General features: G+C 43.2%; 1 protein-coding gene across 2 annotated transcripts in view; it reads right to left on the reverse strand.

Annotated features, from left to right (window-relative positions):
• Positions 1–27,332, reverse strand: part of NPTN (neuroplastin) — a 56,123-nt gene that overhangs the window by 25,474 nt on the left and 3,317 nt on the right. For both annotated transcript variants that reach the window (XM_054077333.1, XM_054077332.1), the window contains exons 2-3: positions 6,405–6,752; positions 973–1,141 (exon numbers count right to left, since the gene is read on the reverse strand). In XM_054077333.1, coding sequence (XP_053933308.1) covers positions 973–1,141; positions 6,405–6,752 — 517 coding nt within the window. The remainder of the gene's footprint in view (positions 1–972; positions 1,142–6,404; positions 6,753–27,332) is intronic.

The following is a 27,332-nucleotide window of genomic DNA, read 5'->3' on the forward strand; positions in this document are numbered from 1 at the left end:
TCTCAGAAGAGTGAGTTACCAGCAGTGGTTAAAACGTGTCCGAAGGGCTGTGCTCTTTCTTAGCCTAACACTGAACAGTATTTGCTACCCACGCTGGCTTCAAGTGAAGAAAATGGAAAGAAAACAAAAAGAGCAAGAAAGTGGCACCTACAAAGCAGTGATGGGATAACTGAGCAAGCTTCATTCGCTCCTCAGCTCCAGGGCAAAAAGGCCCCATGTCAGGTATACAGGAACACTCAAAGGATTTCTGCTGGATGCAAACTACAGTGAAATGAAAGAGGTGGCTGTACACATTATGTTCTCCTTCACACCCTTTGATGGAAGGCAGAGAGAAAGCCAAAGCACGCACACAGAGAACAGGTTAATGCTAAAATGTGGACATACAAGAAATAAGAAGCACAAGTGATACAGCTGCACCGACTTAATCAAGATTTGGTATCATATCATAGTAGTGGTCTGGCAATCAGTAATAGCTCCAAGAATGTTGTCATCTCCCAAGGATAGAGAACTACTACAACAGCCGATACCAGCAGTGATTTATATGCTGCATTTCCCTGCATGATAGAGATTCACAGCTGCAGATCCATCTTCACAGAGATAAGCAAGATAGAGACTGCAATGTACTCCGAAGAAAAGAAAACTAGGCTGTATGTCTGTGCCTGCATCCACACATCAGGTATACTCCACAGAAGAACTAAATGAGTTTAGATTAAGATGTTTACATTATGTTTGTGCTGACACTACATTTATAAGAGCCAGCTGGGACAGATGTAGACAATCACCTTTCCAGAATCGCTCCTCTATTCACAAGTGTGCTTTTGGGGGAGCCTCTCACGCAGATCAACTCCATTTGTCTGACCACTGTGAAGGTGAACGCAGACTCCCAGCACCCCATTCCCTATTCCAAAGCTGTACGTCTACCAGGTCTGTCAGTCTCCAGTGTAGCATGAAGATTATTCCCAAGAGCCTTACTTGTATTCTGTAGTGTTTGAAGATTTCCTAGTGCCAGGGATCTCCTCTCCGTTCTTCACCCAGTAGCTGGCAGAAAGGGGGCTGGGACTTGTGGTGAGGTTACACTGCAATGTGACGGCCGAATCATACCGCTGAATGACTACATCCTCGCTGGCATTGATCCTGGGCTCTGAAACAAAGGACACGTCAAATAGCAACAAATCTTCACTGGCAACCGTACCACACTAGCCTAAAACTCCAAAGGGGGATCAGGAAGGAAAAAAGACTACACAAGGAATGGCACTGCACTAAGTTGGGAGACACCAAGAAAGTCACAACAGAAGAGCTGACCACTAGCGAAGGCAGCACCTTACGGATCAGCGCCCCTACATGGAAAAAAGAGAACTGTTAAGTTTAGATTGTTTATTTTAACATTTAACATCACTACAGATCTCTATGCAATACCGCTCATCACTTCTCACACACTACTGACGGTGCCATCGGAGGACGTGTGCCCTGTGACTGGACATAAGAGACCAGCCGGTCCTCGCAGGCAACTTCTTTCTGGATAGTCCTTGGTTTTTCTCCTTACTTTGAGGTTTAAAACAAACCCATTTCTATACAGAAGAACCCTCAAAGTTAAACAGTCTTCTGCATATTTCTGCCTTCCCCCTGCAAAAAGACCTACCTAGTGAAAATATCCCGTGCACGCAAGGTATTTCAAACAGCACAACTCTTCTGATGGCTGAAAGCTGAGCAAACACGCAGGGAAAGTAAGGCACAATGTGATGAAGAATGGCTGAAAGCAGCCCGTAAAGCTTAACAATAAAAAGTAAGAATATACACCAGGCTGTTATTAGAGTTGGGAGCTATTTTGTTTCTAAAATAACATTTAGGAAGACAAAAAATGTGAATCTTGTTCACAAACAGACTGAGAGTTACACACTTTGCTGGCTGCAACTCTGGCTGTTTCCCACCACAACCTTACCTGGTGACACCCCATCCACAATTTTTAGGGGAAAACCTTTCAGAAATGGTAGGATTAGTACAAGGGCACTATCCTCCATGTTTTCTTAAGATGTGGCAGCTGGCTACTACTCTAACAAACAAGACCAGGGGATTTTTAGAATACCTGGAGAAAAGTTTCTTCCCAAACATAGAAAAAGAGACCTTTCTATTGAAGGTCTCGTGGCTCATATACAGTTTCAAGTATTCTGTTCTAAAACCCAACCCCCTGACACAGGATGACAGAGCTGAAGGGAAACTTAAGAATTCTTGCTATTAGTCTTCCAAGAATATCAAGATTTGGTATAGGCTATAGTTTCAGCGTGAATCAAAGGTCGCTCCTGCAGCAGCCTCTGCTGTGTACATGTCACTGTGTCCTCAGACTTCGATGCATTTCCTTACTCTAGAGGGTGAAATGGATTCCACAGCCGTGGCTGTTGGCAGCTGCTCGATTCACTAGCAGCACTGCCACAGCACCAGCCTCTCTGAGGACACAGACTGCCTCCTCTGGTCAGCAGCAGGGCGCAGGAGGGCATGGAAGGCGGTCAGCAATGACCGTAGTCATTATTTTTGCCAGTCAGCAAAGGATTTCTAATCTTCTAAATTGTTATGCCTTGTGGTAACATATTTGGAATATAGATTTAGTCATACCCATGCAGCCTTTGGGATATTCACTTGGAATACAAATGATGACATAAAACCAGGGGAAGTGGAAAATACCAGTAAGGTCAGAAACGCTGCATTTTAACTCATAAAACATTCACCCATCCAATAGCATGGAACTCAGATCATTGCCTAGAGAGGCAAGGAGGAAAAATATCCACCTACTAACATGCTGACAAAGCCATTTGACTCCTCTATGTCCTCTCCCCTTTCTTACAGGCTGGCTACACAGCTTCTTTCACAGCTATTTAAAACTAGGGCTGTCATTTAATTGCAGCAAAACTGGCAGGTGCTGCAGTAACGGAGGGGTTTCCGACACTTCTCAGACGCTTTGCAGTTATCACACATTTTCAACTGTGCTTCTGCCTCATTGTTCCCAAGCTGGGAATTTTAACCAGGGAAGGATCTGTTTGGGTCCTATTGGGCACAAAATTATTTTGTTAAAGGCATATAAAGCCATACAAACTCCCCACAAAAAGTTTGTGGCATTCTCAGATACTAATAGGGCTCTGAAAATACGTGGAGCAACATGTTAGAAATAGGAACTCTGTCAGGACAATTATCCAGAGAACGAAACTTTTGCTAGACTTCACTGATTACACTGGGGTTTGGTTTAAACCTTTTCCTTAGATGATGAAAGTGGTGTCCGCAAGTTTGCGGCCTGTGAAATAAATGCTGGGTTTCCTTTCAGGAGGAGAATGCTGGCAGGACAGGTGTCACCAGGACCAAACTGCATCTCACAAGCACTGTTAGGACAGATGCTGCTGCTGATCGTGTTGTGCTGAGCCACAGCCTGCAGCCACCCAGGGCACAGAGAGCACACACGCTGCCATCGGAAAGCATTGCACAAATCCCAGCAACAGGGAAAAGTCACCACATTTTGAATCTAGTCCCTCAGAAACCAGAAAGACTTAATCCAGAAGGGTTTTGACAGCGATAATCTTCTGGCTTTCATGTTCTGTTGCTAATGGACTCTTCAGCCTTTAAGAGCAACGAACCATAACAGCTTCTGCTGATTCCCACCTATTCCCACCTACGTCTCTGCTGAGCTGAAGCATCCAGAGAATATTTCCAGCTGCCTAAAGCTTGCATTGCTGGAGTTTGCTGGGGTCTTTTGCGTCTGACTTGCAGCTTCTTTAAGTTTTAGGATTAAAAATAAAAGGCAACTACAGTCCCATTTACAGCTTCTACCTTCATTTAGGTTACTTCAATTTATTTATTTAAAAAAAAAAGCAATCGGGCAGTCTTAACCCAATTTAATTGGAAGACAAACTGCAAATGGAATACTCCTAGGAGAGTGACATCTGAAGAAGGACGTCCACTTCAAAGAGCAAGTTACTGAAGAGTATATTTTTACACATCATTTAAACTGCCCATTTTATGTAGGATTAGTTTTTAAGACAACAGTAACAAAAACCATCCATAACTGAAGTTCTTTCCCCACACAAGGAATGAGACAGAAGTCAGATGCTGGTTTTGGGTGCTAACTTAAAAATCATGTCACACTTGACCCCTTTGCATTCACATTTTGGTCTTGGAGACAAGCTGTGATTCAAAAGGCAGTGAGAAGGGGTTTTGCTCTTTTGATACATTTGATGTTCCTCTTCAGTAATGCTGATGTCAGATAAGGCCGGCAGCAACACAGTTGGAAGCTCCAACACTGTTCAGTCAGAAATTCTCATTTCAGAGATAAACCGTGTTCACGCACACAATGCGGCCTCTGAGACATTGTCGGCAGCTTCAGATAAGGCTGTCCCTATCTTCTTGGGACTGCTTGGAAACCTGCTTTATCTCCATTTCCAGCACAGCCACGCAGGAGTTGGTTGTCCACGCGGTCCATTTCCCAGACAGCAGCTGCTCAGATCTTTTAATACACACAATACTACAGAGTAAAACTGTTAAAGCATTCCGTTCAACATTCCCCCCATGAACAAAACACAAACGCAGAAGAATTATCCCAGGCACAAGGCACTTGGCAGTGGAGTCACCGTACACATTCCAGGATTAGTAGCACCAGATGCAATAAGATGATGTTAACTGGGGAGGAAGATGAAAGGTTAAACTTGAATCCCTGGACCAGGTTAGTAGTCGTGTCAAAGCCTGAGAGAGTAAAAACCCACTTTCCATATGGAGACACCTTCACCTTAATTAATTTCCAAATGGTGACTTTTCATATGCAAAGGATTTTCTCCCTCAGTTTACTAGAACTGACCAGGCAGAAAGAGAGGAGCACAGGACCACCACAGGCTGACCACACTCAAGAAAAACTAAAGATCTTAGCAGGGCCAGTGAGGACTTCCAGGAGACGTTACTCCCCACAAGACAATTATTTTAGCTTTGTCTTAAGGCAGTATTATTTCCTAAAATTACATGGCTCTTGCTGTTGTGGGTCATGCAAGCAATCCACCAATCCAAGTCCTTTGGGACCACAAAGGACAAAGGAGGGATCAGGCATGAGGACTGAAAGCTGAGCAGGTCGAACTGAATGATCCAATGCCACTTAAAGTTTCAAGTCAATCCACATCACTGGGTTCACTGTCTATTTTTCCACAGACATCAATGTTGTTTCCATTTTCCAGAGGGCAGGTCTCTGATCCAGCAGTGCTGACTGCAGCACCGTGCTTTGAGGGAAGTTTTGGGTGTGTCTTTAAGGTATCAAAAAACATAACCGAGACTTAAGTACAGAGTTTGACATCTTCGTAACCAGACAAAACACAAAGCGGTACATAAAAGGCTTATTTTCTCATATATATATATATATTTTCATGGCAAGACAACACCTATGCTCTACTCTTTGCCACCTTAGGACACTGAGAAATCACCAAGAAAGGAAATTCTCCTGTACCTCCATGCAGCAGGCTCATGTTGTGGATTTAATTCACTCTACCTACAACTCAGAAGTCTGCATCAAATGCAAGAGCTCTGCATCTTTCACAACATGAAATGGGGTTCTTCTCTGCTGACTCTGATGATAACAGATTTCCAAAGTCGTCTGGGCCTGCTTTAAAAGCAGGCGGAACACATAGGAAAAGTCTTGTAACAATACAGAAGAAAAAGCAGTTCTGGGTCAACCATAATATCTGCTTTTGACAGCTTTGCTGCTGCCAAAAGTTGCATTCTCAGATGAAAGTCATTTGGCTCAAGTTATTAGTTCGGCGCTGAGGGAGGATATGCCCCCTCCTTGCAGACGCTGGATTAAGAATGGCAGCATCAGGTCAGCACTGCTGCATCAGAGAAAGCGTTAGGAACACACCGCTGTCCAGGAAGGAAAAGAAACACCATGACTTCATGGAAAAATCTACACAGTAAATAAAGGTCACATAGAACTGAAAGGGAAGGGTTTGTACAGAAGCATATATGCAACCAACACCATGTGAGAAGGCATTCAGAGCAATTCCAAGAGAACAGAAGAAATAAAAACAAAATTGTTAGACCTGGGAAGAACACAGAAATAAAATAGAAAGGCACTCACGGAGAAGGCAGCAGTGGGGTGGCTGGAAACCTACTACAAAGCTAAAGGGGGTAGGGAAGAAACACAAGTTCAACACTGGGTTTGTTTTCATACAGAAGCTATAAAACAGCTCCACAGATTTTCCTCAAGTCCTTTGATCCTACGGAGAAGAGACACAGATGGCAGACAACGTCAGCACTACAGGCGGAGGAGCGGTCTCGGGTTCAAACAGCAGGAGAAGGTAGCAGAGGGTTTCATCAGGGTAAGGGGAGGGCAGGGTCACTAGACTGCCTCTAGCTACTACAGTACCACTACTGTGGGGGGCCGGACTCACTCTGAAGGACGCTTATAGTAGCCTGGGCTCGAATCCACGTTATGGAGGGATTTTGCCTCAAGTCATTCCTCCTGGGATCGTTGCTGGCCCTGCACTCGTAAGTCCCAGAGTCTTCCAAGGTAAGGCGGGTTATTCTCAGCACACTCACCCCATTCGCCCCGTAGGCAGTGTTAATGGTGACACGGCGCTTCCGCGCGCCATCCCACAGCTGTTTGAAAGCCTCAGCCCGGTTGACTTCCGCATACCACCACTGGATCTCTGGAGTGGGGTTCCCAACCACATCACAGTACAGTTCAAAGGCGTCCCCCGTGAGCTTAGTTTCTGACATGGGCGACTTGACAAACCCAGCTAGATGGAGGGGCAGCAGAAACGCAGTGACAGAGTGGCAGAAAACAGAAGATCTCATATAGAACAAAGCAATGAGGTGCAGAAAACAGTTAGAGAAGACATTAGCATCTACAACAACACAATTGTCATAGAAAAAGCACAACAGAGCACTTGTGGATGGAGGGTGATAGTTTGAGAACAGTGTGCTCTCACTTGGAGTATTCAGAGGAGACACGGCTTCATAGCACAAAGTGCCTGTCCTCCCCACTCCGGTGATCCAACTGTAGCAGTTGTATTTGGGAAGCCATGGGCTGCAATGCACAGTGGCTAGGAGGTACCTCCAAGCTGCAGAGCAGCCTGATGGGCTTATAAACCTTTTTCAGTTGCACAGACCTTAAAATTGGGAAGGATTAAGCGTTCATGGCCAGATGAAATTCTCCGATGAGTTTTCATGCTCTATGTGACCTATCTACAGGGGTAAAAAGGGTAAAACTCTAATCTCCTGCCCTACACAGCTCACAATTGTGAACTCTTGCTTTGACCATCTATTTCAGACTTCCAAGGCAAGGGAATTTCCCAAGATACAAGTGACATACTTTCCTGAAGTAGCTGGATCATGACAGCTCCAGGAATGTCACAACCTTCTAAGGTAAAGGGAATTTCAGTGGTATATACATACACAGGCAGAAAGATCGTTCCGTTCATTAGGAAACACACAGCAAAGGTACTTCAACAGACCACAGTTTTTGCTTTCTGAAAGGAGATGCTGTGCTAACATTCATGATCAGGCCAAAATATCAGTATTACGGCGTGAAATCCTTCAATACTTACCAATTAAGAGCACAGACATACTAAATTGTCCTTCAATCCTATTTTCCAAGGTATCTATTGAAAACAGTGTTGCCCTAAAGCTTGTCTCTTCCCCCGCGTGCCCTCCCCCAAAACTAAGAGATTAGAATACAGCTGGCCAGACAGATTATGCAGCAAACCCTGTCCTGTTGCTGTGCTCCCCTGGCAGCAGGGCTTCTCATCGGCACACAGAGTCAGAGTGCCTCACAGCTGATAAAGCTCAGATTGTTTCATCCCTCTCCTGAAATTCCCAGCTTATTTTCAGAAAGAGAATTTGACAGATTTTAGAAGAAGGAAAGGTGAACTTGAAGCCTTGGAAAGATTTCTGATGCACGCTCATTAAACAGCATTCCCCACCACACTGCTGGACCTCACTCGGGGAGCAGTGGAATACAGAGCTGTGCACTGACAGTTACACAGCCTGCACTAGGGATGCATCCCTAAAGAATCATTTGGACAAGAACACAAGACCAAGAGTCTCCAGAGCACAAGCAGGAAGCGCCCCCTCCCAGCACAGTCCTGTCTGAGGAGCAACTGAGCTGCAAGAAACACTACCAATGCTCAAAGATAGGTAATATCACCCCCAGAAATGGTTTCAATTACAAACTCATTTGACAAGGATTCTCCAGCCGTGTCCTGTAGCACTAAAGGAGGCGAGCTCTATGCTCCAAAGAAATACCATAGCAAACAATCCACTGCTGCAGGGAAACAGGAGAAAAGCTATGGCTCTGAAGAGCCATAATTACTCACAGTTACAAACTCCACTCAACACTGTTGTTGTTTCTCAACGTTAACAAGCATCACACTGGTTTTGCACTGTTGCTTAAGGGAACACAGGAGACCGGGTTATGATCTTGCTCTGCTGGACTGTCCGCGTTTCAAGGGGTGTTGAACAAGGAAGACTTTGTATTCCCTTAGAGGCATATGTAAAACTACGAAACTGGCATCTGTCTTAGTGTAGTGTGCTAGGCGTAAAAGGCTGAAACAGCAGCATATAAAACAGCCCAGCTTCTTTCCAAACATACGTGGTTCTCCCCCCTATAGTAGAGCCTTCTTTTTCCCCACCTTCCACCACAATATCCAGATGCCACTCTCAATCAGAGAGATAGTGATCGCTCAGGTAGGGATCCCCCTCCTACAGGTCCCCAGTTTCCACTAAACACCGACGCAAAAAGACGATTAATTCCTCTGGAGTGAAATGCATCCCTGAAGTCAAAGGCGAAGTGACCTAAAACCATAAAGCTGCAATTCAATCCCGCTTTTCCAGCTCTCCTGGCTACCAAGCAACCATTTCTCCAAGAAAGGCCTCTCACCTGGCTGCTGTGCCAGGGACAAAGGGCTGTAATAGTGTATTTTAAACCAGCTGTGATCTGCACTGCTGCTGGGGCTACACAATAGACATGTGTGCTGTGAAAGAGTACTGTACATCCTCTTATAAAAAGGAGTAGCAGGAATTTGAATAAAACAAGCTGTCAAAGCTTTCAGTTTTGAATTACTTTCTGCATTCGCTAAGCCGTTAAATGCTTTATAACTTCTGCACTGAGCCTAAAAATAATTTAACACTTTTAAACTGGACAATCGCATCAAAAAGTCTCTATAGTAAATATTCTCCGGGTTTCAGTGTTAAACTCCACCTTTCCGTCAGTTTCAAATCCTCTTGAAAAACAATGTCTCAGATTACAATGAATTTCAATGCAGAGCTGTCTTCATTTGAGCAACCAGGTCATCAGCACAGATAACTCCATAAAGGCAAAGAAAAAACACAAATTGGATTTGGCGGCCTTCTCCACCCCATCAAAAGATAAAAACTTGCTCTTTCAAAAGGTATTCCAGGTTAGAATAAAATCCTGGAAAGATAAATGGGAATGAAGATAGCAGAAAAGCCCCCATATGCAAATTAATAAAACCTTAGCATTACAAAGGACCGGCAGTGCTATTAAAAACTCCACACTGGAGTCTAGGGTTAATGTTCTGCATTCGAGTCGTTCAGAAATAGCAGAGGCAATACATCAAACAGCATCAGTAAGTCGAGGCGATGCTTCCAGCCACTGTACATCTGCCAGAGGGCCATTTCCGATGAAGATATACAACCAGAGGCTACAAAGAGAGCTGCAATCTGCCAGTACCAAGGCAGACACATTTAAAAAGAAAAGAAAAAAAAAAAGGCTGAATATTAGAGAATGCTCCCTGTAACACAACAGGAGTCTGGAGACTGAAGCACTCCTGCTTCTTGGCAACAGGCAGTTATTTCCATAATTGCTCAAAAGCAAACAGGAATGACACTACACAGATTTCACTGCTTACATAAGAGCCTCTCGGAGCACAGCAGTTTCCTTACTTGGTCTTCTCCAAGCACAGTACTCACTGCTTTGTTATTACCGTGTTCTGCAGTTCTGGAGATGGGAGCATCAAAAGAACAAATATATATCAAAATGCAAACAAATCTAACAAAGCCTTGACCTCTTGGCTTAAGTCATTATACAATACCTGTTTAAAACAGAAAACCTTATTTGTAATTTATAGCTGTCATTTCCAAGGCGTAAACCGCAGGAAGCACTGTCTGCAAGAATCCTTTTCAGCTGCAGCTTAAAGTGTCAGCCCTGTACAGAACCGGGGCCAACATCCAACAGCTCACAAAGGTCAGGGCTCCTGGGAGGGCGGAGAAAGGAGCCGGTAATTCACAGATCACAGCTTACAGCCATACAGACCCATGGGAAGCAGAACAGCCCCAATCTTAAGTGAATTCTTAATGTCAAGGATAACAGGAACACGCTTCTTCAAGTGCTTACAAGAAAATATTCTTATGAAGTTTTGATGCTAAATTTTCATTGCACTGACAGCTGCGTTGATTTCATTACAGTCCTAATGAGCTACACTATTACAGAGGGAGTTATCCTCATTAAAAGGTGTTTGAGGAGGTGGGTTGTGTTTGGCAGTTGGATGTTTTCAAAGCTAATTGCTACCATGCGTAAAAGAACAAGGGAAAAATCTATTGTTAAGCATCCCTCTGAAGGTCTTCACAAATGTTCATGATGTACCAGAATGCAAGAAAAAGAACACATGATGGTCCCAAAGGTGTAGCTATTCCAGTACGCTGCTCTGTTTCCAACCAATTTTGTTGCTGTTAATAATTGATGGTTGTCTGCCTGGAGGACAGAACGAAGAACAAGTGGCAATTAAATTAAATCACTTCTGAAGTGGGAGTTGTTTATTGAAAATTTGATCTCATCCACCAATTGTAAGGATAAAGGTGAGGGAAGCAAGGGACTAATGCTCTAAAATTAGAGAAACAAATGAGTCTCTACATAAAACTCTGCCAAAGATGAATGAGATCCAGCGCACAGTAGGGCTCTTCCCATTTGCAAAACCTGTGTGTTAACAACTGGTACCACAGTGATAAACCACTAAATCCTGGTTTAAAAACGCACTCTGAAAGGCAGGTGCATGCGAACGGGGGGGCGAGGAGAAGCACAGAGCTATTCAAAAGGGCAGCCAAACATTTCCATATGCAGTAAAAGAAACACGTACAGCAGAGACCAGAGCCAGAGAGCTGGAAAAGCTCCATGTTAAACAAATGTAAAGTTCAGAAGAGGAGAGTGGACAAGAACCCTAAAGAGAGATAATTTAAATAAGGGTAAGAGCTTCACCGCTCGAAGCAAACTGCTTTCATTAATGAGACTTTATCAATGACAGACACCTTTGAAAGATTAATTTTTCTTCTGCCAATATTTGAGCTACCTGTTGGCCAAAAGCAAGGGAGGCCATGACAAGCTACATTCCAGCTCTGGCCCATAACTGAACCTCAGCTTTATGTACTGTCAACACCCTGTCCAGCTTCCCATGGCAGCAGCACCCTTTCCACTACAGCCACTTCCCTTATCAACAGAAGTTGGATGAGAGTTAGTGACTGTGTACCTCTAGAAGAGGTGCTGGTAGAAGGAACAAGGCTCATCCTCTTGCTGACATGACCACCACACTGCAGGGTTAAATACAGCACACAGCTAGAAATGCATACAGATCTGAAGCACATGGAAATCTTTAATCATGACAAACTTCAGATGCCTGTAGAGCTGCTTCTGTTCTACATTGGCCGGAGCCCAAATGAAAGAACGACACAAAAGGCAACTCCTGAGTAGTTTAAGACCACTATTGCTATGGCCAAAGAGGTTCCCAACATCCTCACCTGCTACAATGAACACACATAAAGAGGATCTTGATAGAGGTATCAACAATTAAGCATACAATGCCAGCAGCAATCTACTCATCTAAGAATACACAGAAAGCAATACCTCAAAAACATAGAATAGTTAGGGTTGGAAGGAATCTTGAAGATCATCTAGTTCCAACTCCCCTGCCATGGGCATAACCCCCACGCTGCAGAAATGATTGCATTACTGACTTAAATATCTTTATGTTCACTGAAATTTAACATCAGATGCACTGGATTGCAAGAGAATCAATGCCAATGGCAATGGAGAAGCCATGCAGCGGGAATACTGGTCTTCCCAAGTTAAAGTCTGGTCTAGAGAAAGAGGTTTAAAAAAAATACAGCTAGGTTTTGCCTTAAGAAAATGTACGTAAGAGTTAGCTGAGGAAAGGAAATGTTAAACCAGCCCCAGCAAGGACAGAAACATCCCAGTTTAAATGAAATGCAAGTATTGCAAAAAGCCCTAACAAACTAATTTCTGTCAGTTACACATGTATTGAGCATGAAGAGTAAGGCAAAAAACAAGACCAAGCCCATCAACATCAAACATTAAGAGGAGCCCATCTTGAAAACAGAGCCTACAAAGATCAGGCAAGAAACAGCTCTGTGGGCCAAGAGCACAAGGGGCTCTTCAGGGAGGTTCAAAGCAGGACATGCACACAAGAGCATACGAAGGTGACCCAAATGAAGGAGATGCAATATATTTCCAAGAGCATTTTCCACCACAAGGAACATAACTGTAAAAAGCAATTTTATAGTCGAGGGCAAAGCAGCGCACACCAAGCAAGACAAAGCTCCTATTCTATCCTGATACTATCTTTATATTTTAGTGAATGCCACTTACATCAAGAATGAAAACAGAGTTCAAAGCTCAAAAAGAGAGCATATGCAAAGCTAGTGCAAAAATAAACCTGATTTTCAGCACAAACCCACAACACAGCAGTCCACATCTTTACACCCTGCTTAGAGACTGAATGCTTTCCAGCCTGACTATAATCACAGTGAAAACCGCAATGTACACAGCAAGAGGCTGGTGGCTCCCATTTGTCCTATGAGCTCTACACACGTCTGTATTTCAGCGTTTCTCCACTACTCTCAAGCCTTCAGCACAGAGCTGGAGATTTTATTTCTGTGTATTGAGCGAGAGCTTTGCCTGCAATTCCACTTACTTGTAAACTGAATAAAGAAGAGCCTGGCTGATCCATTTTTGCTTCCCTGAAGGCCAACTAAGATGACTCCCTTATTAACAGTGTCATTCATTTTTGTAAATCCATGAATTCAGGAATGCTTTTCCTCAGTGGGATAACAAAAAGTGAAGTTTTACATATTCTATAGACTCATGTTACCCAAAATGCTCCAGGTTGCATATTGATATGCAGCTATCAAGGTATCAAGACGTTACCCTCGCAAATGTCATCAACCCTGCGCTCCTGAGGTTCTTGAGCTTATTGTCCCCTTCATTACATGGCAACACTTGTAACTTGTGCCAGGATACCAAAGCAAACTGCAAGGAGCAGCTGCCCTTCTCCTCTCCTCTCCTCCTTCCATTTTCCCACTGTACTCATCATAGACTTTGAAAACCTGAGCACCAAGGGTCTACTGCTTAAACTGGTCCTCTGTCTAATTAACACCCTTTTCTTCTTCACTGAAGAGTGTTAATTAAGTGTAAAATTTTTGAGATACCACCACTTTGACAAAATATTGCATTTTTCCTTCAATTCAGGATGGAAAAAAGGCCACCTAATTAATGTTGACTTTCTTTCCAATGTTTACCTATACAAAGCAAAAGTATCTGAAATGAGGCAAATCTACAAAAAAGTGAGAACTGCCCACCAGCTGGAGGCTAAGATACCTCAATTCCATGGAAAGCACCTGCATTTTCTCACCTACCATCTAACAGGCTTGATAGTTTCCCATTCTTTTATCAGCAGAGTGTGGTTTTTAATCATATCGCTGATAAGAAATGGGTTTGTTCTTAATCACTTCACTGATAAAAGAAGGGTTTCAGTGTTACAGTGCACTCCCTGCCCTCTTTGCTGAGCATAACTCAACAGCTGCCCCTGCACCCATAACCATCACAGACCACCTTTGTCTCCTAAAAGGACGGCACCAGTTCCTTAAACTCAACAAATGACATTACTTCTCTTGGCCTGCTTTCCCCTATTCCTTAGCCAACTACAGACGCAGCCCTTTGACACACGCATCAGATGTCCAGATAGGCCCACGTTGCCTGTAAGCATACCGAGAACTGGAGCAATACATGACATTAATTCCTGCAATCTCATCGTGCAGCTTTATACAGCTGAAGGTGGGTTATGACTTGCTACAGAGAAAGACATTACCCACAGAGCATCATACAAAATGCATGAGCCCATGATGCAGCATTAGGTTCATTTCACAGAGAAAGAAACCTGAGGATTACTTTCTCCAGGTCTGCAGACATGAAGATTAACATTTTCTGGATGCAGACCAACATTCCTCATTTCTCCCTGCATTAGAAAACCTCACTTAGTTTGACATGCAAAAAGATCTGTGGACAAATCAATTTCATTTGTTTGTTGAAGTAAAAAGTCTTCAAATAAATGGTTTAGAGCCTTCACTGCTGAGAAGCCATCCTGGGAATATGCTCCACACAGCCAAAAAAGACTTCTCTGCATGGATGCAGAGGGATGGAGAAAGGATACAGTGATCAGCTTCTCAGTTACAAACCAGCCAACTCAGACTAGAAAGGATTTCCAAAGGTCCTCTGGCCCAGCTGCCTCCCTCAAACGCGAACTTAGATCAGGCTGAGGTCTCAAGCTGCCGATTTATCTTCCACGCACATTCATGCTGTGGATGCTTTTATTCAAAAGTTCCCTTGGAATAAAAGCAGCAATGCTTAACTCGCACCATAATGACTTTGAAGTTCAACTATTATTTTACAGTCACTTCTATCGTGCAAAATCTGATCTTGGTAAGCATAATTCACTGAAGAAACCCCACAACAAGGCAAGGTTCACAGGAATACCTCTGGGTGGAAAAGGCACTGGAGTATCATAGCAATTACAGCTCCGCACTTCCAGTTTCAGGACATTACTTTCACTTCAAATACATTGCCATTTCATAAACCATTTGGGTTCAGAAACCTTCTTGGGACATCTGTCTCACACACAATTCCATGAGCTGCAGACAGTGCTAATTTCTACTTTTCCAATGACCTCATACCTGTATGCTTGATACCACAAGGCAGACGATGTGGAAATAGATTCAAGCCTAGAATATCCAGCAGGAGGAGAACAACAGTCATAACAAGAAATCAGTATCTGCTCCCTCATTCTGGCTCCACTTTGATGCCAGCCTGCTAGCTACCATCACAGTTTGAAGTGCAGGAGTCCACAGATCTTTTTTCCTAGTTCTTTAGCTGCAAAGAACAAAGTTCCTGTAATTCTCTGGGACTATAATAGAGCACAGTCTGGAGAAGTACCTGGAACACTGACTTAAGTCTTTACAAACAGCTGGGGAACTTGGTATTTCACTGAGCTAATGGAAAACCAATGGAATAAAACTGAGATACAGGCCACTTCAAAACAGTAAGCATTGCTTGAGATCAACATTTAATTGCTCTCTTTGTTAAGGATCTCTATCCCACCAACCCAAATATTTTTCTGCAAAGGACTTGAAAGTGCTGGTAACTAAAGCAGTTATGTATACATGTCTAAATGAACTATTCTGCTGACACATGAGGAGCAGACATGGGGTAAAAAGATGCTATTTTTGCACAAACTTGTCCCTAAAGTGTGTTCCGCAGTCCCCATCATAGCTCATTTTCAACTGCAAGTTCTATTTTCAGTTTATAGCTTCTTCCTTATCAAAGCCTGCTGTTTTGTGTAAGCCCATCTGCTTAGAGGCACTGAAGGAGTATAAACTAGAAAGCTCCAAGCCTCTCTGCCCTAGACTTAGTGTCTTAAAGCAATTCTTTCTGCTTCAGGCATCCTGGTTGGATGGACACTTAAATATCATTGCAGACAGTATTAAAGCATTCACTCCTATAGGAGGTATAGAAAACTCTCATTCGCTTTACATTGCTTGGCCCAATGCTCTCCAAATGAATGCTAGATTAACAGAGACTTTATGAAGCCAGATCTGATCAAGCTGAAGCACATGTTAACTTGCCTGTGAAACAGCTAGCAATATCCAGATCAACAGCAAGGCCATGAATTTGTTCAGGGCCTCAAAAAGCACATTTCTTCATATTTCAAAGAAATACTAAAGGATCTCAGTCAAGAACCATCTCTGAAGTAACTCACATACACCACACACAGCACAGAAGACAACACCCTAACCAGAACTGTATTTGGCTCTGTGGCATTTCAATTGTGCTTTAAGAAAGGCAAGGCGGGGTAACTATTTGGTAGCTCATGTGGACCAACAACTTGCATAATGCCAATTAAACAAGTGTAGATGACAAAGCCATTTGAGTGACTCCAGGAAACCGGCATCTCAATTCAGGGCAACGCCAGCACAACATAAGGAAGTCTTACCATTATATCTAAAAATCCCAAAGAGGTTTCTTGTCATCATCACGTTCCTGGCTGCTACACATGACCAGAAAACATTCCCCTGGGCTGACTACACACCAAAGGGTTCAGCATTGCAGGAGTGATGCAAGAACCAAGTGACTTAAGGCGGCTTTCATTCTCCAGTCAACTGAGAATTCAGAGCAGACACGTAAAACAGTTATTGGGTTCACAAAGCATCCACACTCCCCCTCTAGTAAGACCTTTAGCTATAAACTCTTCTAATCTGAAGGCAAATGATCCCGTTATATACAGACGCTCCAAGAACAAATACTCACACTGGCCGCTGGCATCAGGCACACAACCTCACCCCCTGAAGAGGCTGGAACTGCTGCTTCCTGATGCCCGCACAGTGCAGGATGTGACACCAGGCTTTTTTGAAGCTCTGTAATTGTGCAGCAACGGCTGCTTTTGCATGCCCGGCTGTTCAAAAGAGCACACACTGTCAGGGAACTCTTGATGTATTTGAACCAGTGTTTATCACAAGAGATTTGCTTCCAAGGTGAATTTTTAGGCTAGTTTCTCAAATGGTTTTTCCAACGATTAAGTTTGCCTCATCCTCAGAATAGACAGGCATCATTTTCCCATTCTATACATTTATGCTTCTCTCTGGCACAGCTTAGGAAGGAAATATTTACAATCAACCATGGAGGGAGAAAAAACAAATAAGCAAGCCAGCATTTAATATCTTTAACTCCTTTTTTGAGGCCACTACAGAAATATTGTCGCTGCAGCTAAGAAATACACAAGAATTTCTCTAAAGCAAAAACACACAGGAGCAGAAAAGCTCCTGTACGCTGCAAGAAAATAAATTAGGAACCGATTCCCTCAAAATAAGTGGGAAGGAAATCAGCTTTGCAACACTGAGAAGCTGAGTTGCAGTAGAAAGCGATTTAAACGTTCCAGTGTTCACATGTAACACAGCAACCAAAGTCTGCATGGTAAAGATCTCAATGTTTAAGAGCACCAGATTTGCAACTAAAGCCATTGAAAACACTATAAAACGTTGTTGAGGATAACAAAAATACCTTGTGTTCAGATTAGCTATTTAAAATCGCCAGACTATGCCACTAGAGAGCTAAAGGTTTAAAGTACTCCTTAATTTTACTTTGACCTTTCCTCATCCAACAAACCTGTTTGAGAGGCCACTGATTACATCCCTCTTCAGCAGAAAGGAAGCACACACTGAATGGCAAACCCTCTTTTTCCCTTTTATGCATTCTGCAGCAGTACAAGCTGCTCACTCTCATCCGTGATGAAGAAGCAGAGCATTTTAATACACCGACCTTTTTAAAGAAATGCCCTTTGCAGAACTGTTGGCTTATGTAAGAGATCACACAATCTGAGGCAGAGCTAAAGCAAATCATTCAGCAAAAAAAAAAAATGCTGTTAGCAGAAGCTACAATACATTTTGTGTACAATATATTTTCATGTAAACCAGAGCTCAGGCTTTAGCAGAGCACAATGTGTAAAATATCAGCCCCACTGCAGGGATGGGGTTAGAGGAAGGATGCTTTATTTAGTTCAAAAGTTTAGGCTCTTCACAGCTGGAGAGAATTATTGCCTACTACCTGCTAACTCCAGAGCAGCACATCTCTAGCAAGCTAAGTCTCCATCTCACTGCTCACACAAGCTGTGAGGTGTACACAGCCCAAAGCCAGGCTGCTCTCCAGCAGAACACCATTACAGCATCCCAGTTACAGGGAATAAAGAGGAAGGCAGGCAGAAAGGAAATGTATTAAAAAACGTAGCAGAGATGACAATTTGTCTACCAGATTTACTTATGCTCCTGTGCAAACTGAGAGATGCTTGTTCCAAGTTGCATTTTGGAATCACTTTTTTCCCCAAGCCATTCCCACAGCACAGTTCAGCTTCTCCCTGTTTGGATGGGTCTCAGCCCACAAACACGCCTTTGACCACAGGAAGGCTTTGCTTGCCCCAACATCCACATCAAGCTGCCTGCCAGCACTTATCACTCATATATAGGACATGCCAATAGAAATAGCCTTGCCCTTCAACCGCTGTCTGCCAGCACACGCAGCGGCCTCAGGGTCACATCATAAATCAGATCCATCTTTGGACCGGGGGTCTGATCCCACATGGCATTCTGACACCACTAGAGTGTTAGTTCAAAAATCAGCTTCTGGGGGCAGCTCCTCCTCAGCATCAAATACCGCTAAATATGAGATGAAATTCAAGTCCAACACCAGCCAAGATTAACGCAAGCCCAACTGGTGATTACTCACACTGTGCATCCTAATCCGTATGCAGAAACCACCTTCCTGCAGCCACAGGCTGCTCATCCCAGGGAACCGAGACACTCCATCCATTGACTTTGTCCTAACACCTCACACAAATTACATGCTGAAGGGCAACAAATCCCTGGAGTGACAGTCGTTGTTGAAGAGCTCCACTTTTGAGCTTCTGGGTTTTCCAGCTAAGCAAGTCAGCCTTACAGGTCCAAACACAACCTGGAATCTCCCAAGTGGGCTCCCTAACCCCAATATCTTCCGCAGCAAAAGCAGCAATCCACTCAAGGGCCAAACAGATTTGGTCTCATACAGGCAGCACAAAAGGGAGCTGACATGAAGTACTGACAGAAACCTGTCCCTTTGCTCTGTATAAAGAATATTTACAGAACACCACCATCATGCTACCAATACTAATTAACAGGGGAAAGAAAGCCCAAACCTGTATGTGCTAGAAGGCTTCTGCAAGGATCAAAGCAGGAAAGCTCTGAACAGCTCACTAAGCCATTAATTCGGAAAGCCTTGAGTTTAACTTGGCAGCAGTACCACCACATCACTGGTAACACATTTAAACAGATAGGTTGATGGGAGTGAAAAGCTATAAAGGCAAGGTCCGAGATGACTTCACTGTAAAAATCATGAGATATGAAAGAAAATTAAGTTCTACACAGAAGTCCGTGGCAAGATCCAGCACATATGAACCACTGAGAGAACTCAAGTCCAGCTTGCTCCAGACTCACAGCTGAGATATATTTAAGTATATTTAACTACATTTCAGAGGTATTTTGTTCTCTGAGAAGAGTACAAATGTTGACCCAAACAATTTGGTTAATATCTAATTTGAATCATCTCCCTAAACTCAGTAAAAGATACTTAATCTACTTTATATCATAGCCCTGTTAAAGAGCTGTCACGCTTAACACAATGACGATGCTAAGAAGACTTTCCCATGCTCTTGAACCAAAAATCCTGTCCAATTGTGCAGTTATAGTACAACAGCATTAAGAGATATTTTTTTTCAATACCTTACTAGAGAGCAGATGAAAGCACTGAAAGAATTTATTCTGTACCAGGCCTCTAACAGTGGTGCTCACAGCAAGAATGTAAGAATGGGGGAAACGTGGAGTGATCTGTCAGCATTCAAGAGTTTGCAGCTGAGGGTTTTCCCAAACAGAGGTGATGTCCTCATTGCCATCACAGAGCAAGTTTGCTCTTCCACAAAGAAACCCAAAAGCTTTATTTAGCAATTTTCCATCTCTGAGAGGCAACAGCTCTGGTTCAGTTTGCAAAAAGAGGACAGTACGTTATTTGGAAAGCCCTTTGGGAACTATAAATCCACTTTTTTGTGACACTAGGCCCCAAAGAGGAGAGCAGCGATGCAGGACAGGGTACACACTCATACCAGGTGCACATTTAGTAGGTGCTGTTAAAAGGAGAAATCATCTCTGCGGTTCATTTACTGCCTAGAAGAGACAAATACTGGGACAAGAGAAAAGAATGCGATAACACTTTGCTGAAAAACATGGATACAGGCCATTGACAAAAAACTACAGCTCCCAGATGCTTGTTGTGCACTGAAAAGCCGCACACCACATTGTATCTACTTAAAGCACAATTTGAGAAGATGGAGGTATAGGGAAAAAGAATGCTCTAAACAGTTCTGTGTTCAGCCATGGCCTTTTACAGTTCCTGCCTTGGCCATTATTTATAGCTCCTTAAAAGCTATTTCTCTCTGTCCTGTCATTTTTGCTCCATTTTCCCAACTAATTCTCTTCCTAGAAACCAAAACCAACCTTTCTTTTTTTCTCCTTACTCCATATGGCTCAAGATTGGGGTCACCACATTGATCTTAGTATTGCTAAAAATACGAGCTTTGGAGTCTGAGACCCAAAACATGCAACTTTGCTTAAAGCTATCTTATACCCTTAAGGGAGACCACAAGCTGCTATTGAGCACTGCAGAGCTTGCAGCAAAGTGTTGAACAACCTGTGACTTAGAAATTTAGCAAACTAAGTCTGAAGTAAACCATTGATAAGGTGCACCTAAGTCTCATGCAAACATCTAAGTCTCAGCACCCTCAAAACTGCAGAGAGATGCAAACTGTCCTGGTGACATCAAGCAGTTTGTTTCTGGAAACAAACAGCCAGGAAGGGAATGCTGCATCACCACAGACTGCCCTCTGCCAAAGTTACAGGGGGAAAATGGGGAGAGTTGCACCATGTCCAATCTAAATACAAATGAAATTATAGAAGGAAATGAAAACATTTAAACTGCTGGCATGTTTGACAACAAGCAGAGAAGCTCTCACAGTACAGAACGATTACAGCCAGGTACTCAAGCATCACTCCCAACTATTTTGCATAAAGAAAGAATTGGAAGAGATAGGATAAAGCTCAAATACTTCCAAAAATACAAGGGTCAGAGGTGATAGCACTTACACTGGAAAGGGAAACGCAAAAGTGAATGCAATCTTAAAGCATTATTTGATGGGTGTTAGTCATCAACAGACACACAAAGCCAAACGTATTAGAAGGGAGAGGACAACTTTGCAAAAGGCAACATTTCTTTGGCAGTCCTGAAGACACCGCATCACAGCAGAGACTGATGGTCAGCCTCAGGCCCACGAAAAGGGATGAAGCTTTAAGAACAAAAGGGCTCCAAAGGAAACCAGATCAACAGAAATAAGTGGCAGTGTTAGTATCTACACTATGGGGACGGATGAGGCACCAAATATACCACTTCTTAAAGCAAAGCTAAGCACAAAGGGAGGGGTAACCTGAATATATTTCTCTCTCAGGTCAGACTTAGAGCAATTGTACAAAAGAAAAGCTTCCCAAGTATAACTAGAATGTCTAACTGCTGAAATAACTGCTGAAGATAATCCTCTCACCAGTGATTTGGAAGTACCTGCACCAAACCCACTAGTACACCCAAGACATACTCAGATCTTACCATCAGGTTACCTACAACCCACTTATTTCTAATGGGATGGGTCATAGGCAGCGTAGGGCCAGTAAGAGCTCTGCTCCCTTTGTCAGACTTCTTCCTCAGCACTAAAAAGCAGTGGAAAATCCGTAAGAGCCAGACCAGGGAAGCTCTAGCTTCCCAACATGCACAGATACAGGAGCCCATCCACTTCCAAAGACCAGGAGCAGACAGGCTCCGAGTCGCAAACCCAAGGGGTTCAATCGCTTCCGGAATTTGAAAATATTTCATAGAATCATAGAATGGTTTGGGTTGGAAGAGACTTTAAAACCCATCCATCCAGTTCCAACCATCCTGCCAGGGGCAGGGACACCTCCCACTGGATCTGGCTGCTCAAAGCCCCATCCAACCTCCAGGAATGGGGCAGCCACAACTTCCCTGGACAACCTGTGCCAGCGCCTCCCCACCCTCATCATGTTGAATTTCTTCCTAATATCTAGTCTAAATCTTCCCCATTCCAATTTAAAGTCATTACCTCTCATCCTATCACTACAAGCCCTTGTGAAAAGTCCCTCCCCAGCTTTCCTGGAGCCCCCTTCAGGTACAGGAAGCCTTCTCTTCTCCAGGCTGAAGAAGCTCAATCCTCTAGTCTGTCCTCATAGTAGAGGTGCTCCAGCCCCAAGGCAACTCTCTCCTAGTGGAGCAGCAACCCTCAACAGCCACTAACTGCTGAACTCACCGTTTAGGTAGTCTGGCATCATAAAAAAAAAAAATTAAAAGCTGCGGTTCTGTAACACTAGGGATTGCCACCACCAGGCTGCCCTCACCCCACCAACAATGCAGGGGAAAATTAATCCTTGGACGCAGCAGCCTGGCTAATCTCACCAGTCTTGTGCCCAAGACAAGAGACCAGCTTTCACAGTGCCACGAAAAGCTACGTATCACAGATCAAAGCAATCTCCATGGAGCAGTTATATTGTCATTCTCAATCACTGCTTTACTAATTATCCTTTACTGCCTGAGAATTAAAACAAAACCAACAGAAACCAAACCCACCCATATCCAACTCTCACACCGCCTTCCACGGTCTCAGGAAGGTACCCTGTTACCAAGGCACCTTCCTTTCCTTCCCAAGCCAAGGGACCTGAACTCACACAGCCATCTCCTCTGCTCTTTTAAGCTCTGGCCTGTCACATTCATTTCAGATTTTCCTCAAGCAAGAAGGCATCACATAATATTTCAAATACTTATGTCAGTCACTACATACAACATTTAGCATCACAGAAAGACAAGAGCTTCTTCACATCACAACACTTGCATGAATCGAACAACACTAATAGAAACAGTGCAGCTGAATCCCAGTTCATAACTGCATTGTAACCAGTTCGGCATCACTTAATTCATTATTAGGAGTTTTGAATGGATAAGATAGGAATTAGAATACTTCTGTGTTTACAGCTTGAGCCTGCTGAGGCAGACCATCCTAGTGAACTATCACAAAGCTTTTCTAACAAACTAGGACAAGAAAAAAAAAATCCAAGAGCAATCAGTCAATATGGTATCGACTCGTTCTTTAAAAATGCACTCAAGCATCTGTTTTTTCAAACTCCTGCTGTACGCCTTCACCGAATTATTTCAGTCTGCCTTTGGTCTGCCGTGATGTCTGCTGGGAGCCTTCTGCATTGCCAGAATCCTTGTCAAGCTCTCTGGTAGGCAGTTAAGTTCAATTTTCTCTTTTTCAATTTAAAATATATTCTTTGACAGTTTTATCAGCTTCCCAGAATTAAACCCTTTTTTCCTCCACTTTTACTGCTGAAGATCTGGTCTGATTGCATCTTCCTTTTTCTAGTCCATTATATTCCCCTTCCTCTTTTGTCTTCACTATGCCTGTTAGAAAATGCAGTGAGTTTAGGTTTCCAACCACCCGCACAAGCTCTAGGGAGAGGCACCACACTCCTGATGTGCACTCAAAGCTTGCAATAACCCACAGAATGTGGGCAGTAGTAAGGAGCTCCACTGCTACGCTGCACTAAGCAGCACTTTGGCTCAACAGATTCATTAATGCTTCATTTTAAAACATGTAATGTAAAAGAAGCCTATACAAATTAGAGCAATCTAAGGCCTTCTTCTCTTTATTCAAGCCAGAACAGGACATTATGATCTAATTTTCCTCTACAAAAAGGTCTCACAATGCTAATCCACTTAGCCAGTCACCTAGTCTTGGGCACTTTCCTCCTCCTCATCTGGACAATTTGTTCCCGCCTCTGCTTTTTCTTCGATACATCAAAACACTTCCAACCTGATAGCAAAAGCTATTGCAGCTAACGCTGTGTCCCCAAGACTCCATCACACCTGCTGGAGTTCCACTTACATCTCCAAAGAGCAGAAGACAAGCATGATGCCTCTTCCTCCCTCTTTCGATGTCTCTTCCTCTCTGCTTCAAAATCAGCTGCAATGCAGAGATTTCTGCTTCCTACCCCATTTCAACATGAAAGCCATTAGGAAAGGATAAAGGCTCTCCTACCTGACAGCTCCTCAGCAGTGTGCCTTTGGGGTCATTTACTCGGCATCTGCTTCCCAGGATCAGAGCCCACTGCTCACACTCTCTCCCATGCATGCACACCTACCAGCAACCAAAATACTATGGTGACATGACGGTGCTGTTACCCACTGCGCTCTGAACAGGAACGGTGAAAAAAACCAACCTCACTCTCAAAAACCTCCTCTTTCTTAATTATAGCAGAGATCTACAGCTTCTGACACCGTATGACGAAGAACCCTTCACAGCTTCAAAAGTTATTGTCTTTTTTTCTTGAATGAGTTTGCGTCAGCGCGTTAAGTGGTGACTTCATCCACACAGATGGCCCAAATAAGCTTCAAGCTTATCAACAGGCCATGAATTTTTAAAAGCCTACAGTATTTATCTTACTAGTGGATAGATACTCTCAAGTTTTGACACAGATACAGACATTCAATCCAGGTTGAAATTGTATTTAGTTTAGACTCAATCTCCTCCAACCCCCCAAAAAAGACCACGTAGTACAAGATATCAAAAAAAGTGTTTAACTTACAGAGTGAAAATAAATTTAATATTTCAAGTAAGAGTCCTAAAAGCATGCAAATACCATTTCAGATAATTATCACAGTGCAAACAACTGGATATTATATTTGATGTAGAGCTTTTGATAATTCCAGAGTTATGTTTTAGCAGACATTCTCCCCCCTCTGACTTTGTACAACTCAGGTTTCCTATTCTAGCAGTAACTGAAAATAATCCCTGGTCACAACAATCACTATGAAACACAGACAAGCAGGTTGCTTTAAGAAGTTTGACTGCACATACAAAAGCCATCCTCAAGCATTCATGTGCTGTATCAGACAGTAAACCTGCACATCAAGCGCCCGGTTCTGCCAGCAGGAGCAGCACCTTCACCACTGCTGGGTTTCTGTGAACCTCAGCACAGCTTTGGAGTGGGCAGAATCTTGGGTGCATGGGAAAAACTGGAAAGAGCTCCTGCTGTCACAGATGCCATTCAAAAAAAGGAGGATCATAGAGATAAACTGTCTTGGAGAAGAGCCCTAGAATCAGATTACCAACTGCTCTGGGAAGCTTGAGGGTGTCAAGGTGCTAGGTGCAACTTCTTCTGCAGGACTCATGGAAGACGGGTGAAAAGGGCAAACAGTGACTCCATTTAAAGTGGAAAACCCAATGAGTTGCAGACCAGTCAATCCAGTTTCAGTCTCCAGAAGGCACAGAATAAATCTGTTTGGAAGTGCTCAAAAATGGAGAAGGGCTTGAGGGATGGAAGAACAGAGCTGTATCGCCTACTTGTGATGCAACACAGCTTCCCCATGACAATCTGACCCCATACTACAAAGTTAAAAACCAAAGGTGACCCTAGAAGAGAAAGAACAGGCACAGATTTCCTAATTTTAGTAAAGCTCTTAATACTGCCCTATACAAGGGACCTCATTAACGCAGGCTGGTGTACCACATGTGGGTTTTTATGAGATATAGCATACAAGCGCACACAAGCAAGAAGATGGAAAACAGAGTAAAGTAAGACCAATGACAGGCTAGAAGGTATTTAAGCTGATAAATATCAAGGCAAGGAGAGGGTGCTCAAGAAAATAAAATACAAAACAGCTGGGGGAAGACACCAGAAGCAGTCGAGATGCCATGTAACAGGAACATCTGATTTTAAGCAGTAAAGGAAAGCAAAGCAGCAGCCCTCCCATGTAAGATCTGATGACCATAAGGATCTCACTGGACATGAGCCAACAGTGGTTTATGGTAAGAAACCATTTGTCTTGTGACGCAAACGTGAATGCCACATTGCAGACACATTGAGCGATCCTTCCACTCTGCTGAACCTTGGTCAGGTCCCAACTGGAAGCATGTCCAGCTTTACACATCACACTCCAGAAAATGTGACTGAAGGAAATCCAGGGAGAGGCACCAGAACAGCCAGGAAAATGAAACTTGCCAAGAACATCCTGACAATTAACCTGGAGAAGTACAGAAAAGAATTACTGATGAGAAGGTAACACCCTGCTCTCTCTAAATTGCATGGATTAAAGGAATAAAAAGCCTAAAATGATGACAGGAAAGCAAGTTTAGAGTTACAAAAGATCTCAGCTAACAGATAAGCTGAAAGTTTAAGTAGGTTCCTCGGTGAGAGCTGCAGAACCTCCAGCACTTGAAGTTGAGAAGAGTTTGAATACTGTTTTCACAGCCCAAGGATGAATCACAGGTGAGCACTGTCCTTTATAATGCAAGTTTTCACCACCGCCTCTTCCAAAGCAGTCCTTACAACAACAGACAGCTCTTTGTGAAGTGGAGAATGCACCTTATTCATGGATTTAACAAGTAGTTTTCATACAGTAGCCCGTTGTAAGGATACTTAACACTCAGTGTATTTTATCACTGCAAAGCAGTTCCAGGCTTTGAACCTTTCTCAACATAATTAAAATGATTGTTTCAAGTGTCACTACCAGCAGCTGTTGCCTCTTTACCCCTCAGCTGAGACCTGGCAGAACTCGGTGCAATTTTTGAGCTATACCCATTAGTCATATCCCTTGTATTTCAGTTTCCTATGCAGGAGCCGTAGGAGGAAGGAGAACAGCAATGGTGGGAAAGAGAACTTTGAACACTCTCCTCAATGCTCAGCCCACACTCACGCTTCATAAACGCTGCATGGAACTGTTTCTTAGTTTTATCTGGGGATCATTAAAATCAAGTCAGAAAACAATCAGTGCAAAATGGATAAAAATCAGCAGTTAGAAACAGCATTACAAGGATGAAAAGAAGGTTTTTCACTTGCTCTCTTAAGAACAAACTCACGCTAGGAAGCTATTCTTTCCTGATTTTATGGTCATTATACACTGGTTTCTGCCAACAGAAAAGCCACTTTCTATTTTTAGCTAGTCAGCTCCTTCTTATTCATCCAAACAGAGGGTGAAGAGAGCCGAGCTAAACAAGTACCACCTAATTTAATTTGGTTTTATTTCCACCTATTTCTAGCTTTGAGTAACCCCAGCAGTCTTTATTAAGTGAGCAGTCACAATTTTAGAACTTGATGTTTAAGAATTCCCTCCTCTACACAACTCATGATAAACGCTGGTTTGAAGCGCTCTTTGCCAGACCAAAGCTCTTGAAAAGGGAAGAACCTTAAGACTCGCTACCAATTCGACTCACGCGTTGGCGTGATTCCACACGAGCAGTGCAAGCACCTATTTTAGACAACGGCAAAAATACAACCATGCTCCTTTAAATCCCAACACTCTAAGGTGAAAGTATTAACACACTGAAGTC

This window comes from Cuculus canorus, chromosome 12 (assembly GCF_017976375.1).
Source record: "Cuculus canorus isolate bCucCan1 chromosome 12, bCucCan1.pri, whole genome shotgun sequence".
In the NCBI taxonomy this organism is placed as follows: domain Eukaryota; kingdom Metazoa; phylum Chordata; class Aves; order Cuculiformes; family Cuculidae; genus Cuculus; species Cuculus canorus.